The following is a 16,834-nucleotide window of genomic DNA, read 5'->3' as shown; positions in this document are numbered from 1 at the left end:
ATTTTATTTTGATCTCCCCACACTCATATATAGGCATACATGAAACAAAATGTTTCTGGCTCAAATAATATGTCTGTTATGGAGACACTAGAAGACGGGATAAGCCCTGTGTTTTCCCACTGATGGCTCAGCTGTTGCCCATGGTGACAATGACAGTAAACAGGCAGGGATGACAGCAAGTGACAGTGAGATCGGACCACAGGAAATGCCTCTCTGTCATCCTATGTTTCACTTCCCTTTCTGGATGAGAGCTATGGTTGGTTGCGGGCCATAATTATGGGAATCCAACACAGGGCAATAACTCAGGGTCTATTTTCAGACCAAAATTTAAATATTGTGTCCCACATTGAACAGACACACACAAAAAGGTTTTTATTCTGACTCTTGGAGGACATTTTCTCAGATAAATGTGGTCACTTAGAGAACAGGAGTTTTTCTGTAAATGAAATGCACGTTTTGGTTTCACACTTGTTCTGCTTGCTGAGAGAGAGTTATACCCTTTTCTTTCTTACTTGATTTTTTTCTGTAACATAATTTTAAAAATAGAATTATAGGAATTATAAATATAGTTTTGGGATATTTTTACTTTTGGGATAATATATACTAATCTCCCCACACCTAACATTCAAGTCATTTTCTTTTCACCCTTTCTTTTTTTTTTTTAGACATTTCTTAACAAGTTGCTCATTGCCTTTTTTCCTCATGATTTCTAAAGTAACCAAACTAATTTTCTTAGGTTCCATAGGTTTCAGTGCTTGTAAAAGGTGTCTGAACGCAGCACAACAAAACTGATCCAGGTTCTAAAGGGTTAACCAGATGAACTTTTTGTAAGATATTTGAAGGACATTTTGGAAAGCATTAGTTTCACAGTTAACAATGGCATGTTATGTGAATAAATGAAAAATATGTAACCCTGGAAGGAAAAACAGAACATTCTCTTCTTTGTTGAAATACATAATTGCTTCATCGGGCCCCCGCTGTACTCGTTGTCTTCCTTCACCCCTTCATCCATCAGGTATCTGGTTTCTTTCTGTATCCCGCACGTATAAGATCATCACTTCATGACTGAAGGGAAGATGCATTTAAGGACAAAATGTTTGGGTACAGACTGTTTCAGAGCCCTGTCGGACCCTCCTCCCCTGTGTAGTGTGTAACATTCCTGCTTTATGGCATGTGCCTCACAGTTGACTCATCTCACAGGAGTGTGAGGTTAAACAGGCTGGAGAGTTTTTGCACTTTGTTGTGATTGGTTAAGTTTCTGTCCTTAAAGCTTCCCCTCCCCTCCCCCTCTTCCTTTCTCACATAACACATCTATTTTCCCCTTGCTTGAAGTAAAACAGAGTCAAAACAGCGTGGATGTGGATTCACCTGGCTGAAAGCCCTCACTTGTTCGGGTTACAGTCAAGTGACAGTGTCGTCATGGATGAGATCACGTAAGCCTGGTCTTGTGAGACAATATATGAAATAAAGCTATTGGCACGTACAGAATGATATTTTGGTTATAAAGACTTAATTACATATAAAACAGATTTTAAGGGCAGCAAGTGACATAATCTGAGCAATACTGAGCTGAAACCCATATAGGATTTTGAGCTGTATGTTGCAACACTGTGTGTTTTAAAGGCTGCTAATAAACATTTGTTTCACAACAAAACAACCCTGGCGTGTCACAGTTTCAACACACCCTGTTTACAGTAGACGCCTGTTGTCAATCTACAATGATCCTCCTGCTTCCTTATTATGAGACAGCAGTGTTGTCCAGTCTGAGTCAGCAGACAATGCCAAAAAATGAAAAGGGTTTCCCAGAGTGACTGCAATCATGTTTGCTTGAAAAACATAGCCTACGCTAATTTTTAGAGGAGGGAAAAAACATCTCATCCATCTGTTTCAATTAGGTCACAAATGAAACAAAACTGACAGGTCAAGAGAACTCCATCTGCTGTTGTCTTCCTGGCAGACCACTGTTGGGTTTTCTCAGCGTGTGGAAATTTACTGGACTTCAGATTTCTATACAGTGATTAACTTTTATGGTTGGCCTTTGCTCTCGGGGCATTGAACACTATGTACCTCTGACTAATAAAAACAAAGAATAAACTTTTATGGCCGCCATGGCAGATATTTACTTATTATCTTGTTATTTGTCAACTCTCAGGTGAAGAGGCAAAATAGAAATCTAATTAAACACTAACATCATGGAAAATTTGGCAAATTCCTTATTTGCTGACGGGCAATTTACACAAACAGATATACAGTACAGTGCAAAGTCAGTCTCAAACAAAGAATACAGAGAACATGTGCAATGCATTAAAACACCAAAAAAAGTCATAAAAGATGGCTTCTTTGTAGCTACTGATGTCAGTGTTTAGTGTGAAATATGGAATCGCACAACCATAACAAAAGGTAGCTCAAACAATAAATATTGAGCTTTGAGTGCAACCTGGTGAAAATACACCAGAAGATTAGTACTGTAAATTTCAAGACATGTTAAATGGAAAGGGAGTTTTGTATGTGTGTGTGTGTGTGTGTGTGTGTGTGTGTATATACATATGCATACATGCATATATACATGTATATATGCTGTATACATGTGTTGTATGTTGTGGTGGTGTTTTATTACAGAGAATAATGAGAAATAAATATGTATGATCATTATAACCTTGCTAAAATAACAAAGTTTAAGGTGTCTGAAGACTTTTGCTCAGTACTGTAATTTGGAAACATTAAATTAATTAAAGGGGTATCATAAATAAGAAAAAGAAAAACAAGGATAGATTTCAGTCTGTTTTGAAAACTTTCCTCACACCGCGTGCCCGCGTACGTGCTGTACGCATGTACAGAAATGTCCCGCATGTGCGCGAGCACCGTTCTGCCCTACTGCACTCGGGGGGGGAGGGGGGGCAATGACGTCTGCAGTGGTGGCAGGAAGCCAAGAGGGGCGGTCGTCTGACGTCAGTGGCCTCTCATTCACAAGCACGAGCCATATATAAACGCTTTTCAAAGCGCTCACAGGCAGAAGCAACTCACTGTAAAGTTGAATATACTTAACTTTTTGTAAAAGAAAAAAACATAACTACCGGATACAAACAAGAAGAGGACCAGCTACGATAGTCTTAAAACTTTTTTTTTTAAACTTTTTTTTCCTCAAAACAAGCCACCCGGAACAAAGAACCCGCCGCTTCAAAGATTTCCTCTCGTTTTTCTCAACAGCCTACATTTCTGCTTTCCTGCCGTACAAGCTTTATGTATTTGGATTTATTATTTCTGTCCCGCCGCCCTACTATGGTCATAATGGAGGTCCCCACCATCGACTGCGTGTCCCTCCGTGGCTCGTTGGAGGGCGACGTCCCGGCCTGCCTGGTGCTGGACTGCCGCTCCTTCCTGTCCTTCAACTCGTCCCACATATCGGGCTCCACCAACGTCCGTTTCAGCACCATAGTGCGCCGGAGAGCCAGGGGGGGTCTAGGACTTGAGCACATAGTCCCCAACGAGGACACCAGGACTCGGCTGCTGTCCGGGGAGTACCAGTCTGTAGTACTACTGGACGACCGCAGTTTGGACCTAAGCCAGGCGAAGAAAGACGGCACGTTGATGCTGGCTGTTACGGCCCTGTGTCGCGACCCCTGTGGAGCTAGAGTTTTTATTCTGAAAGGTAAGACGGACACGTGTTTTAGTGTTTTAAAAAAGCTCCACACAATTGTTTGACTGTATCCTGACAACGGGGCAACAAATGCGGATTACAGCTGTCACCACACCAGCTGGTGCAGGAGTAAACAATGTTCCGAAATAGCCCCCATGAGCAGTTGTCACCTTTTCTGAGACCCATGTTTAAATGTGTCTGTGCTGTTCTGCAATCTAACCCAGTTGTTTTTTTCTCTCCTTTTCAGGCGGTTTTGACACATTTTCCACAGAGTATCCAGAGATGTGTACCAAACCTTCGCCTCCTCAGGGGCTCAGCTTGCCCCTGAGCTCCAGCCAGAGCGCAGACCCAAGCTGTAGTCCATGCAATACTCCTTTATATGACCAGGTTAGCATTCATTTTTGATTATATAATCAGTTAGAGTACACACCATGATCTGTTTGTTTACTACTTCCTGTTGTTTTGTTTTGGAGCTGACTGAATGGTGTTGTTTTGTTTATTTCTCTGTGTAGGGCGGTCCTGTAGAGATCTTGCCTTTCCTGTACCTTGGTAGTGCTTACCACGCATCAAGAAAAGACATGTTAGACATGCTGGGGATCACCGCTTTAATCAACGTCTCTGCCAACTGCCCCAACCACTTTGTGGACTCCTTTCTCTACAAGAGCATCCCAGTTGAGGACAACCACAAAGCCGACATCAGCTCCTGGTTCAACGAGGCAATCGAATTTATCGGTGAGCACTTCAACCATTTCCCCCCCTTCACACTCCCTCAACGGCCAAATGTGGGCGCCTTAATTACAGCTGTTACCTCCTGAGCCCGTTGACAAACACCCAACCCCCCTCTTCCTTCACAACACTGTTTGACTCCTGGATTTAAATTTTAAAAAGTTCCCTCCAAAACCGACCAGCTGGCTCGGCACAGGCTCCCCACTCCACCACAATGGTGGTTACATCATCGCCACCTCTCAGGCGTAGAAAAAGGGATGCCCCTCTTTTTAATGAATTGCGAGGCAGCGGCCCCAAACTAGTTTTTGTAGAGGGTAGGCTGGCGGAGCTTGAATGGCTCCCTCCAAGCCACTCTTTGTTCTGGCTGAACAAAAGGCAATTTCTCCTCACTCACTGTCGGCCTTCCTCCCAGATCAATACCCCCAGCAGGAGTCTGTTCCCGTCTTTTGTCCATTCAGACTCCTGCCTCCTTTGGGAATAACCCCCACAAGCTCACACCCTGCACCCCTATTAACTGTGTGTCTTAATGAGCGCGGTTGAATTTGAATAGCAACTGAAAGTGTTGCAGAGACGTTGGTGTTTCTACCTTCCTGTGACAGGCAGAGTTTCAAACTCCCAAATGCACCTCGACTGACAGTGAACTTATGTTGCTTTCTCTTCTCTTTTCCCCCCAGACTCGGTGAGGAATAAAGGAGGCCGCGTGTTTGTGCACTGTCAAGCAGGCATCTCCCGCTCCGCCACCATTTGCCTTGCTTACCTCATGCGGACCAACCGTGTGAAGCTTGATGAGGCCTTTGAGTTTGTCAAGCAGCGCCGCAGCATCATCTCCCCAAACTTCAGCTTCATGGGTCAGCTCCTCCAGTTCGAGTCCCAGGTCCTGGCTTCATCTACCTGCTCCTCGGAGGCAGGCAGTCCGGCCATCGGCAACAGCAGCACAGTCTTCAACTTCCCAGTCTCGATCCCTGTGCACACCTCCGCTGGTCAGCTGTCATTCCTCCACAGTCCCATCACCACTTCTCCCAGCTGCTGAGGAAGGCGCGGGGAGCAAAGACTTTGTTTGGACTTGAACTCACAAGTGACTCTGCGAAGAGCACTGCACAAAAACACAGTTGTGATGATAATCCATTTTGTGGTGATACTGGTATCACTGGACAGAATGGGAACTATTGTTTGTGGTCGGTTTGTTGGACTGATCAGTGGCCATATCTCTCTGTGGCCTGCTCATTTCAAAGGGAGACACCTACCATCAGCAGTATTCATGTTGTACCTTAATGTGAAAGCCATCCTAGGTGAATTGGGAAGTGGCTGAAGAGGTAGTTGAGATTATTCCTGTAGAGGAAGTTAGAAGTATCTGAATATTCTTTATTCAAATGACTGATTTCTTTTTTTTTCTTTTTTTTTTTTCATCAAGGCAACTGCTTTTGATAATCATAATCATGTTTAAGCTAACAAAATGGAGAGGGCTAACAGTTGTCTCAGGAATATTGACTTATCCTCTTAAGTATTGCTTTAGTGCTGCTTACAAAAAGCAATGTAAACTTGTTGCCCGACATGGCAATGGAAGTTACACCTTCATTTGACGAACAATGAATGTATCCCCCTCTTTCCAGTGTAGAAGTGACAGAAATCTTCATGTTCGGTTTGAGAGTTAACTGGGTTGCCAATCAAAATGCAAATACCTGCCTTTCAAGACATCATGAAACCTTGACGATCCTGAAGCATTGGGGAAATGGACCATTAAATACCTCATGTTTGTGTACTGTGTGCTGCAGCGCTGCAACGGACAGAACCCCAAATCTACTACAACGGGGACACGTAGGCCTCAGTGTCTGCATGCTGACATATTTATTGAACTAAAGTAATATATTTCTTTATCATATCTATTTTTGCATATGTTTGTTTAAATGTTGTTTTTATACTGTTTAATAAATCTCATTTGACTTTTGTACTCAGTTGAAAATTCTCTCTTCCTTTCCATCTCATTTCTTTTACTAGTGGCTATTATTATTGCACAATAACATGCAAATCATTTTAGGAAAAAGAAGACTTGGCTTGGTAAAAAAGGAAAAAAAAAGTCACATCTCATTATCTACCCATGTACCAATAATACCAACATGAGGTAACCAATACATGGAACAGATATATCTCTCGAAGTGGCAATTTCAGGCTATAAACATAAACACAACTAATACAGGGCTAAAAACAAAGTATATTTATAAAGTAACTGTATCCCATAATTGAATGAAATTATATCCTTCTATTCTCAGAATTAAAATATGTCATTGTACAAGGCCAGTAGTACAAAACTTTTAGGGTCGCAATGAATGAATGAATGGGCCTACCGGGAACAGGCCCAGGGGTCCAAAGTGTCCACTCTGGACTTCACCTTCGAAAATGTCACTCAAACTGACTTGTACTGTCCAGGAGGAGACTCAAAATGACCACAAACAGACAAAAAAGACCTCAAAGATACATAGAACAGTAAAAAGACATTACAATAATGAGTAAAAAAGGGCAAAACAACCACAAAGACACACAAAATCACCTCAAAGAGACAGAAAATAACCCAGAAAGACACCAAGATATCTCAGAGACATGAAATGAAAGGATGCAAAACCAACACAAAGAGACACAAATGTCCAAACATGAAATTGCCATGGAGACATTAAAAACAAAACTATGCATACCAACTACAAAAGTTTGCAAACAATAACAAAAAAATAGGTAAAACCACCACAAGTCTTTGTGTCTTAACTTTTGTTAATCTGTGCCCAGGGGCCCATTGTCTCATAATTTACTAATTTAACTACGGTTGCAAATAATAATTATTTAAATTATCGATATATATTCAGAAAATCAATCAAACATATTTACAAAAAAAAAAAAAAAAAAAAAATCGATATAAATAAATATATTGGTGTTATTCCCCCCAATTAATCATTTGGTCTGAAAGAGTATGTATTTTTATTTTTTTTTATATTGATGCTTATGAAGACTAAGAAGAACACATGGAGAAATGAAAAAGCAATATGCCAAAACCAAAAGTAAAACTGACCCACTGGCATGTCACTGTGCACACCCTTCCTTTTTTTGTTCTGTGCGATGGAATCCTATCATATATCTGCGCAAGGACTTTGGCCACATAAGAAGCATGATGTCATGGCGTCGGCCATTGTTTGGGCCACACTCCCTCTCTATGAACCCATCTGAGAGCAGGGCAGCAGCAGGAGGCCCAAAGAATCAGCTAAGGAGCCCTCCCTCTGCGGCCACAATAGGAGCAGCTGCAAGGCGTTTGGGAAAAGTGTGACAACTAAAGAGCATTCAGGGCTCAGTCAAGCAGCGGCCTTGTGTCCCCTGCCTTCCACACCAATGGGGAGGTGGAGACGGAGATGACCGTGAAAGGGAATAGAATATGTTTGGGTTGCAAATTAGCCAAAACATTGGCTCTGACCCTTGATGGGGGTGTGAGAAAAAAGAGCGAGCGCTTCCTCCAGAGGTGAGGATGATGATACCCCAAAGCCTGCACTATAACACAGTGTATCTGTTTAATGAAGCTAAGGTCTTAGGGGACAAAAGCTAAAATTTTGATATATGATTTTTTCACTCTACACACATAGATTCTGACGGATCACAAATATATTCTTTAAACTGACATCCACTTCTAATCTGACAGCAATGCAAACGTTTGTCTCTGAGTGACGCTGCCTCCGTGATGAAAGGCTCATTCATTACCTCACCAGCTTCCTCAGACAAGCTGTGGTTTTTGGTGACATATGTGCGACCCCCCTCCCCCCAACCAGCCCACCCGCCTTTGTGTCTTTGGATTTCCTGTTGTCAGGAGGGACGATGGTAGGAGTGTGTGTTTGTGTGTGTTTGTGTGTGTGTGTGTGTGTGTGTGTGTGTGTGTGTGAAAGTCGTTAGGGATCTTTTATGATCTGATGAGGGAGCTTAGGAGGGAAAACGGCCCTCGGTCAACTGACAGGTCAGGGACATTAAAGCATTGTGGTTTTAAGTGTGTGTGAGACAATCGGAGTGTGGTGTGAGACAATGTCAAGGTGCTAACAAAATGATCCTGAAACAACTGAATTTTTTACTGATTTTAAATTAAAACTGAAAGTACAAGTTTGCTTCTGACACACTGAATTCTCTCTTCTTTTTTTTTTTTTAAATCAAGTCCTCGAATCTTTATTTGGTATCAGTCAGACAGAATTGACTGTAACGTCATTTGCCAGTTTCACCATGATGCCAATTGGCCGTTCCATTTAGCAACTGAGCTCTGACTCAACTTCAAAGTCATTTTAATTAACACAATCCAGAGAAAACAATAGTTATATAACGTGTCAGACACTGCTGCCATGACAGGAAGAGACATAACCCCACCGCTCCCTTATTATATAATCGCTTTGGATCAAATTTGTCGGAGCTGATCTAAGTTTCGTGACTTTCTGAATCAGATCTGTGACACTAACCACTTTTTTGAGCAATGGAAGTTGAATTCCTTCATAGGTATCTAAAAAGTTCAATTAAAACTTTGACTCTAATATGGAATTAAATGTCTCTTTGACATTCGAAAGGCTTGATACAAGCCTGATCACCATGTCTCAATAAAATAACATGAGATCATCATTATAAAACAATATGACGTGTCATTATCACAACATGACACCCTAGTTTCTAGTTCATCTTTGAAAGGTTAAGTTCTGCTTCTCAGTTAAAGTGATAAGAGAATGATACCAGGAACTGATTCATATTTTTAATAAAATATGCTAACTATCAAAGCAGAGTCATAACACATTATCTTTATGTTCATGTGTGCAGTATCAGGGAATGTTGTGCCTAGAAATGATTTGTTATTGTGTTTTATTCACTTTTTTTTTTTAAGAGAAACTGGTAATAATTGAAGGCAGAAGGTTTAAAATTTGAACTATAGATGGCTGTACTTTGAACACAAAGCACACATTTGTCTAGCATTACTCAAGAGGAAAGCAATAGCCCTTTTTCATCCTGAGCCATGTTATTTTAATTTCATTTAAAAAAAGTATTATAAACATAGATACATAACTACAGCTTCTGTGGTTTGCATACAGTCCGGTTATCTGGTGAATTTGTTTCAAACATTAGGTCTTGATCATAACATATTTTTAAGAGAAGCCAACACCACTGTAAGCTTCATAATCTATCACCAACTTCCTGGCTGATTCTGGTCTTTTTTTTTAGCGTAGGTTTAACACACGTCCCTCACGAGTGAGTTCAGGTGATAATCCAAATGCAGAACCAAAAGGGGAGACAGGAACAAAGGAAAGGTGAGCTCTAATGCTGCTAAGAATTTCCAAAAAACAAGTAGGTAACAAAAACACAAAGTAGAAATAAAACACAAACCAAAACTAAACTTAAACCAACCAGGATAAGAATGAAAAACTCAGGTGAAGACAGGAGCAAACACTACAGAAACAACAGGGAGGATAAAAGATGAACTGACAAAGAGCAAAGGGAAACATACAGGTATATATAGACAAGGAACTAATCAGGAGACAGACACAGCTGGGGAACGTAACAGGGATGGACAAACGAGACATAAAACAGGTAAAACTTATCAGGGAAACAGGTCGACAATATAACTCAAAACTTATGATCGTGACAACGACAAGTCATTTATTTTGTATTTTAAAATATTGGAATACATACAGTATATTATTCCGTCCAAGGTACTGGAACATATAGTACAGTACATATAGTATAGTACTTATATATATACTTAAGTATATTTTGATGATAATACTCACACTACACACTACTCGAATAGTGTGCAGTATTACTGCACTATGGTACTGCTACTTTTACTTATGTTGAATATCTCATTACTTCCTCCACCACTGGGGTCTTGCATGCCAATAAACATAACTTTGGACTTAAAGGGATTTTTGAACCAAACCAATTACATACATTTCTAATACGGCCAGGCTGCTTTATAGACACAGCCTGTGGAACAGCTTTTTGGAGGACCTAAAGGTGGCAGAGAGTGTGAATATCTTTAAAAGAAATGTAAAACATGCCATTCTGAGCCTGGCTTTATCAAGTGTGCTTTAATCTTCCTATACTTTAACTGTTACTTCGTAATTCTGACTTAAATTAGTAGTTTTAATACATTATATTCTATTTTTATTCCATTTTATTTGGTTTTAATAATTCCTACTCATGTTTTTATGTTCAGCATTTGTGTTCTACAAATAAAGTTTGATTTGTTTTGATAAGATTATACCTGGTATGGGTACACAGCATTTCCACATACAGTGTAGGAAAGTTTCTATTCCAGTTTTACATTCCAACACATTGACCTGTCGATCATCTTCTCTTCTAAATCTGTAGCCTCGTCACAGAGTCGCAATCTCTGGAAGACGATGGCCTTCACACTTACATAATCTATAAGTCATTGTGCATCAACACCTTGATGAGGAGTTAAAGCATATAGAATTTAGAGTTACGTGAGTACATCACACTCACTGCTGGCAGAAGGACTCTGTTGAATGCCTGTTGTTTTATCTCTGCTGAATATGAAGTCTACAAAGTGCCAAGTAGAGAGAGCTCCTGCATTCAATTTGCAATGAAAATATGTCACATCACTGAGTAGATGAATTTTTTTTCTCTGATTGATTACATATTTCAGGAATGTATCACACCAGCTGATGTTTACAGTCAGTTTCAGCTGCATTAGCCCACAATGACATGGTCTCAACTGAGAGACTCACATGGCACATATACAGTACACAAGACTTAACAGCAAAGGTCACAGTCGTACCCACCAAATCTGACCTGACTTCCTGTGTGAGATGTGTTTAAGTGTGAATGTGAATGCCAGTGTGATTACTGGAGGATGCTGGGTAATTACACCTCTCACACCTCATCATACTTTGAAACTGAATTAAGTCTCTCACACATCCACTCTCACAGACATACGCAGTATCCTGAGAGAGAGGATTTAGTCCAAACATTGATGTCATGGCAGGAGACTCACCTGGAGTAAATCTGTAAGAGGATTAGTACTGGGACGTGGAAGCCTCTGTAGCGTCCCGCAGCTGCAGCATTGCACTGGCTTGTTCTAACCCAGAGTGAAGGCAGTCTGTTATGACAGATGCCAAATCTCATGGTATTGTCAAAAACAGAGTCTACATGGAAGTTTCCTTTAATAGAGGTCAATATGTCAAAACCATAGAGACCAGGGGTGTTAAAACTTTTTTGAATGGTGGCCAGATAAGATAATGTGAAAATACCTGGGGGCCAGCTGCTTCACTCATCATATGAAAAAAAAGTATACAAATGGCAAAACACAAACACAACTGTCTCATCTTTAAATGAAAAAGTATTCAAATTTCCACCACTTCTGAAAGCGGCAGCCCCCACTGTCAACTTTAAACTTCGTTGTTGTGGCCATGACGGCTACCTTGCAGGAAATACCTGGCGTTAGGTAACCGTTGGTTAGCTTGTTTCCCCCACACAGGGCCACAATTGGTTACCCGGGCTAGACTTTGGACATGAGTGATATAGACTGTATGAAAGAAGTGGACGTAGCCAAGGTGGCATCACCCATTGGTTCGTAGACTACCATTTTGAAGACTTGACTTCGGCATTTTGGCTGTTGTTAATTTTTTGGAAGCAAAAGTGACCATAATTGGGCAAGAAGGTGGAGCAGAGGGGGATAAGCATTGTTTACACCTCTATCCTGATTGACAAGGTGCAGTGGTAGCGACTTGTCAATCACAAGGTAGCAGCGCTCTACAGCAGGAGCGGCCTGGCAACAAAATGCAGCCCAGGAATTTACTGTCAAGTGGCAGCAGTTTAGTACACTAAATCCAAACTGACACAACATGCCTGTCAACCAACGCATAATAATAATGATAATAATAATCTGTTAATTGTTATTGTTTTATGCTTATATGTAAAATGATGAAACAAATTTTCCTAATGTCTATGTTTAGGTGTACAGAATGAAAAATTTGAATTAATATAACGATAACCTGTAATTTAATTTGACTGAACAGCCTGCTTTTCATTTTGAAATATTGCAAAACAGACAAAGTTTTAACGCAGAATTAAATTAGAACCAGCAGGCTCTATCTACAGGAGCACACTATATTAATGCTACATGTTCACACAAAAACACCATTTTACTTTGGGGCAAACATTATTAAATATAGCATGAGTTATTAGGGGAAGTTAACTTAGCTCTTGCGCCTGTAATTGTCTGTTTGTATAAAGTGGACTTTGCACTCAGACGCTGCTCATTTCCCTCAGCTGGCAGAGTCACCCTGCAGATTGTCATTTGTGATGTGATCATATAAGGGGGTGTTAAGCAGTCACAACTGTCATCATGCTTACGTCCAGGTCTGATAAGAGGTGCTCAGCATGACTCACTCCTTTTTGTTCGCCCTACATCCCTGTTTACCTCCGTCACTTATTGCTTGTTCATGGTGTCACGTAACCAAGCCACACCACCTCCACTAAGTGACACAGATCCACAAATATCTGCTGGTTTAGTTTGATTGGTCTGTTATGTGGATCATCACAAAACTTGTGGATCTGTAATTAGCATCTTAGCATATAAAATGCAAATCTGCACTGGAGACATGCACTTCACTGGAAAAATGACAGTGGTAACATCACATTAATCAAAGAGAAACAAACAAGAAGAAGATAAATTTCTTTATTTCCTCCTATATAAGCCATAATTTGTACAAATGAAGGAAGACTACTCTGTATATAAAAGATAAAAAATATAAATGTGTGAATAGAAAATACTCAAGGTTTGTTTTTGTCATAATGCTGCCACCCAGTGGCTGGTTAGAGGGACTTCAGGCACACATAGCTCAGTCTGTTGAGGCAGCAGCCCGAGAGAGGAAGAGATGGGTAGAAGCAAGCTCTGGTCAGTAGCATCTATAACCTGATCTTCATTAATAAATGACTAATTACATGTCACTACTGGGATGTTACTAAAGCCTCCCTCAACCTGAGCACTCCCACTTTTTTTTAACCCTCTCTGTTTCCTCGGACTGCGTCTTTGGTAAGATTACACATTGGAGGAGGCCAGGCAGGGGTCATCAGGTGAGGAGAAAAAGTCGCAGAAGCCCTCCTCGGACAGATGTCCGTATTCGTTGTTATAGAAGGTCTGTCCTGAAAGCTGGCTGAAGAAGTTGGGACGGTGAATGGAGCTGCCATTGCCGCAGCTTCGACCCAGGGAATTATGGGAGGCTGTCAGAGGCTCTGTGCTGCTGCTGCTGCCCATTCGACTGGAGAAAAAACAAAACAAAACAAAAATGTATTACTGTCAAGTACTGACAAATACAGTACAATGCAAAAGTCTTAGGCCACATAAACTTTGTTACTTTGGCATGTTTCTCATGAAGGAAGTTGAAAAACACTGAAGCCGTAATTGCTAAAAGTGGAAAATGGGACTTAAAGGATAAGTCTGGTGATTCTGTATTTTTCTTATTTGTCACCAAATCTCATGAACAGACTAAAACTAACAAGTATTCTCTGTGTAAGCGTATTTCTCTGTTACATAAAGCTCCACTGTTGTCCACAAACTTTTGAAAACACATCAGAGAGCCACTGTGTGACATGTTCCTTCATTACAATCAACACATAAACTGTAGATTATGTTGAGTTCATCCCACATGCACTGGTCTGATACCATAATAACAACACTTAAAAAAATAATCTCCAACTTATACACTATTTACATCTGTTATAGCAATGATTGACATCAAACACCAGAGCTCAAATTATATAGGAAAGGTCATTTAAAAAATAAAACTACTTATTTTTGCCTATTTATTGACTCAATTATTCAGTTCAGTTGGAACCCCAATTGGGTAGAGTGCTCTTGACAGGGTGGAAAAGTCAGAAAGTATCAATAGACAAAGTAAGACATTTTTGGGGGTTGGGTCTTTTCATGAGATTTGTGACAAACGAACAGATAAGGCCAACGGACATTAGCCTTACCTTTTATGAATCAGTGCTCTCAAACGTGAGTATAAAAGCTACTAATTTGTACTTGAATGGTCTTAAAAATGTTTCTCAATCAAATCACAATCTAGAAACCTTGGACATTCAGAGGATGTATGGCTTTCATAGGGATGTTGTTCTCAGCCATTTCCAGAATACAACTGCTCGTCATCTAATCGCAGAAAAATGCAGTTCTTATAGAAATCTCCAAATGTCTACAGTTTTTGAAAACAAGGTCTAGGTCTTTCTATCTTAAAATTGTATTTTGGGGGGATTTTTGACCATTTTATCAATTCACTAGTGGTCAAAAATGCTTAAACTTAGCACAAAATCTGTGTAATGAATAGTATCAGTCCAATGCTCAACCAAAACACAATGTTTATTACAAATTTATGACTAGATCTTGACATACCATGCTGAGCTTATTTTTAGGTTCCCAGCTTTCAAATGACGTTTACCATTTCTTTGTGGCATGTGCTACTTGCCCTGCTATCTTCCCCCAAAGATCTCATGCCCACTCCTAAAACAGAATTGGGTCTTTGGCAGGGAGGGTGGGATTGGATGTGCATGTAGTGATAGATTTTCCTTGTAGTGTGTCGAACGATGGGGCAGAGGTTGGTAAAATCGTTGTCAGACTGGCTTTTCCTGCTCTGAGTATACATGTGATTAATCATGTAATCACTTCACAGTTACTCTTAAAGGTTCCTCCTACACTTTGCTGTAAGTGGGAGTGAGTTGCTGAGTGTCTCATGCTTCAATTTTAGCAAAGAACTTTTCGCTGCTCTCTCGATCACTGTTGGGCTTAATTCTCAAAACTTTGATGAATATGCGGCAAGGGTTCAAATGACTCAGACTGCTGCTTACACCTACTTACCCATGCATAAACTGAGACTCTGCTGATGCTTAGGTCCTTTGTAAATCTATTGTAGTTTCAGTACGTACAAAGCTGTCATCGGTTCTAGAAGCTTCCGAGCACGGAGAGAATGACTGTTTTCTCATACTGACTCTGCACTGTGACTACATCACTGGCTGCATATCTGTTGTGCGTCACTTCTAGTTTCAGACATTAATATGGATCCAAGCTTTTTTATGATTAACCTTTTGGAGACGGCACCCCTGTGTTTGTGTTCAATCCTCTCAAATTCTTCAGAGGCCAGAACCATCCCGCTGTCTGTCTGGTTATCCTGCGGAGAGACACAGTTGAACAGCATGTGAATTAAAAATCTTTGGCTGACCCCTGCTGCTTTGTCTGCGACAATTTTTGGTGATTACCTAAGGAGAACGTTCCCAAAGTCAAAGCCATTCAGAAAATGTCATCAATGTCATCAGTTGACAAGTAAATAAAGAGCCTACTTGAGGGGCTTTCTGTGGGTGCATCTCCAGGGGCGACTCTTCAAATGTCTTCACTCTGGGCTGGCAAATTTTCGAGGGTCCCACAAACACACAGCCGGCAAAGGGCACGCAGTTATAATACCTGGTCGAAAAATATAGAAGGGATGATCAGATAATTGATAGAGCCTCCTGATGACCTACAACTATCACAAGACAGATGAGAAATGGAAAAAAAAGGCACAACATATGTTGCATTCAGTTTATATTTAGATGTTTTTTGTTATGTATAGGTTGTCAGCTGTGTGACTTTCTTAGTCAGTGGTCTGATTTGATTATTGGAGAGAGTCCGAAAGGCTGAAACTATTCAATACACAAGATAAATCAAATATCTGAAAATACAGATGATGATACATTTGGGTAATAAAAATATTTTACCATTCCATAAAACATCTTGTAGCCAACAATGTCATCCATGTCTGAACTTTTGTGGCCTCCAGTTTAATGTGAACAATTATTTGATTTAAATGTAATGTTTTCTTTAGGCTCAGTGTCCTGACAGGCTGACAGTGTGTGTCACATTATTAACATAATGTGTGGTTTTTAACACCTACTTTATTTCAGAGTTTTTCCATAATGATTGTAAAATCATGTTTACTTTTCAAATCATAATTTCCATGAAACCTTAAGTATACATTCAAGGTGAGCAACCATTTTCAACCGAGAAACCGGGAAACGAGCTTATAGATAATCGTCATACCATAAGGTGCATGTAGTAGCTGGACTTTGTGGTGAGATGCTGTTTTCAAGAACCTCATTTAGTGGAAATGGACTAAAAGTTTGTTTGCTTCAACTTCTTATTATGAAGTAAATGTTGTTTGCACAATGTAACGGCTACAGAATAATGACCCCATCTACATTTAAAATGGTTCCCTTTAAGCCTCAAATTCACTATGCAGTTCTTTCTGCCACCGAGTAGGATCTCACGGGAAATTCTGGCTCGATTTATGACATAATGGAAGTGCATGAACTTCTGCAACAAAAACAGGAACAGGAGATCATTTTTGTAGCTATCCCCAGTTACAAGCAAGGTGGAGGTTACGCACATCCAAAAAAAGTTTACAGGTGCTGGACCAAAAATAT

At 40.3% G+C, this 16,834-nt stretch overlaps 2 protein-coding genes across 2 annotated transcripts in view; one reads left to right on the top strand and one right to left on the bottom strand.

Annotated features, from left to right (window-relative positions):
* Positions 1 to 3,004: 3,004 nt before the first annotated feature.
* Positions 3,005 to 6,311, top strand: dusp1 (dual specificity phosphatase 1). The gene is made up of 4 exons (XM_042493274.1): positions 3,005 to 3,649; positions 3,885 to 4,024; positions 4,150 to 4,369; positions 5,038 to 6,311. The coding sequence occupies exons 1-4, from the start codon at positions 3,241 to 3,243 to the stop codon at positions 5,391 to 5,393; spliced, it is 1,125 nt and encodes a 374-aa protein (XP_042349208.1). The 5' UTR covers positions 3,005 to 3,240; the 3' UTR covers positions 5,394 to 6,311.
* Positions 6,312 to 13,045: 6,734 nt separating this feature from the next.
* Positions 13,046 to 16,834, bottom strand: part of flt4 (fms related receptor tyrosine kinase 4) — a 55,236-nt gene continuing 51,447 nt past the window's right edge. Inside the window, exons 28-30 of the mRNA XM_042492870.1 lie at positions 15,716 to 15,836; positions 15,461 to 15,546; positions 13,046 to 13,644 (exon numbers count right to left, since the gene is read on the bottom strand). Of these exons, the coding sequence (XP_042348804.1) occupies positions 13,425 to 13,644; positions 15,461 to 15,546; positions 15,716 to 15,836 (427 nt within the window). The 3' untranslated portion in view covers positions 13,046 to 13,424. The remainder of the gene's footprint in view (positions 13,645 to 15,460; positions 15,547 to 15,715; positions 15,837 to 16,834) is intronic.

Source organism: Plectropomus leopardus, chromosome 9, assembly GCF_008729295.1.
Source record: "Plectropomus leopardus isolate mb chromosome 9, YSFRI_Pleo_2.0, whole genome shotgun sequence".
NCBI classification, from domain to species: Eukaryota; Metazoa; Chordata; class Actinopteri; order Perciformes; family Serranidae; genus Plectropomus; species Plectropomus leopardus.
This window is presented reverse-complemented; position numbering and strand designations above follow the sequence as displayed.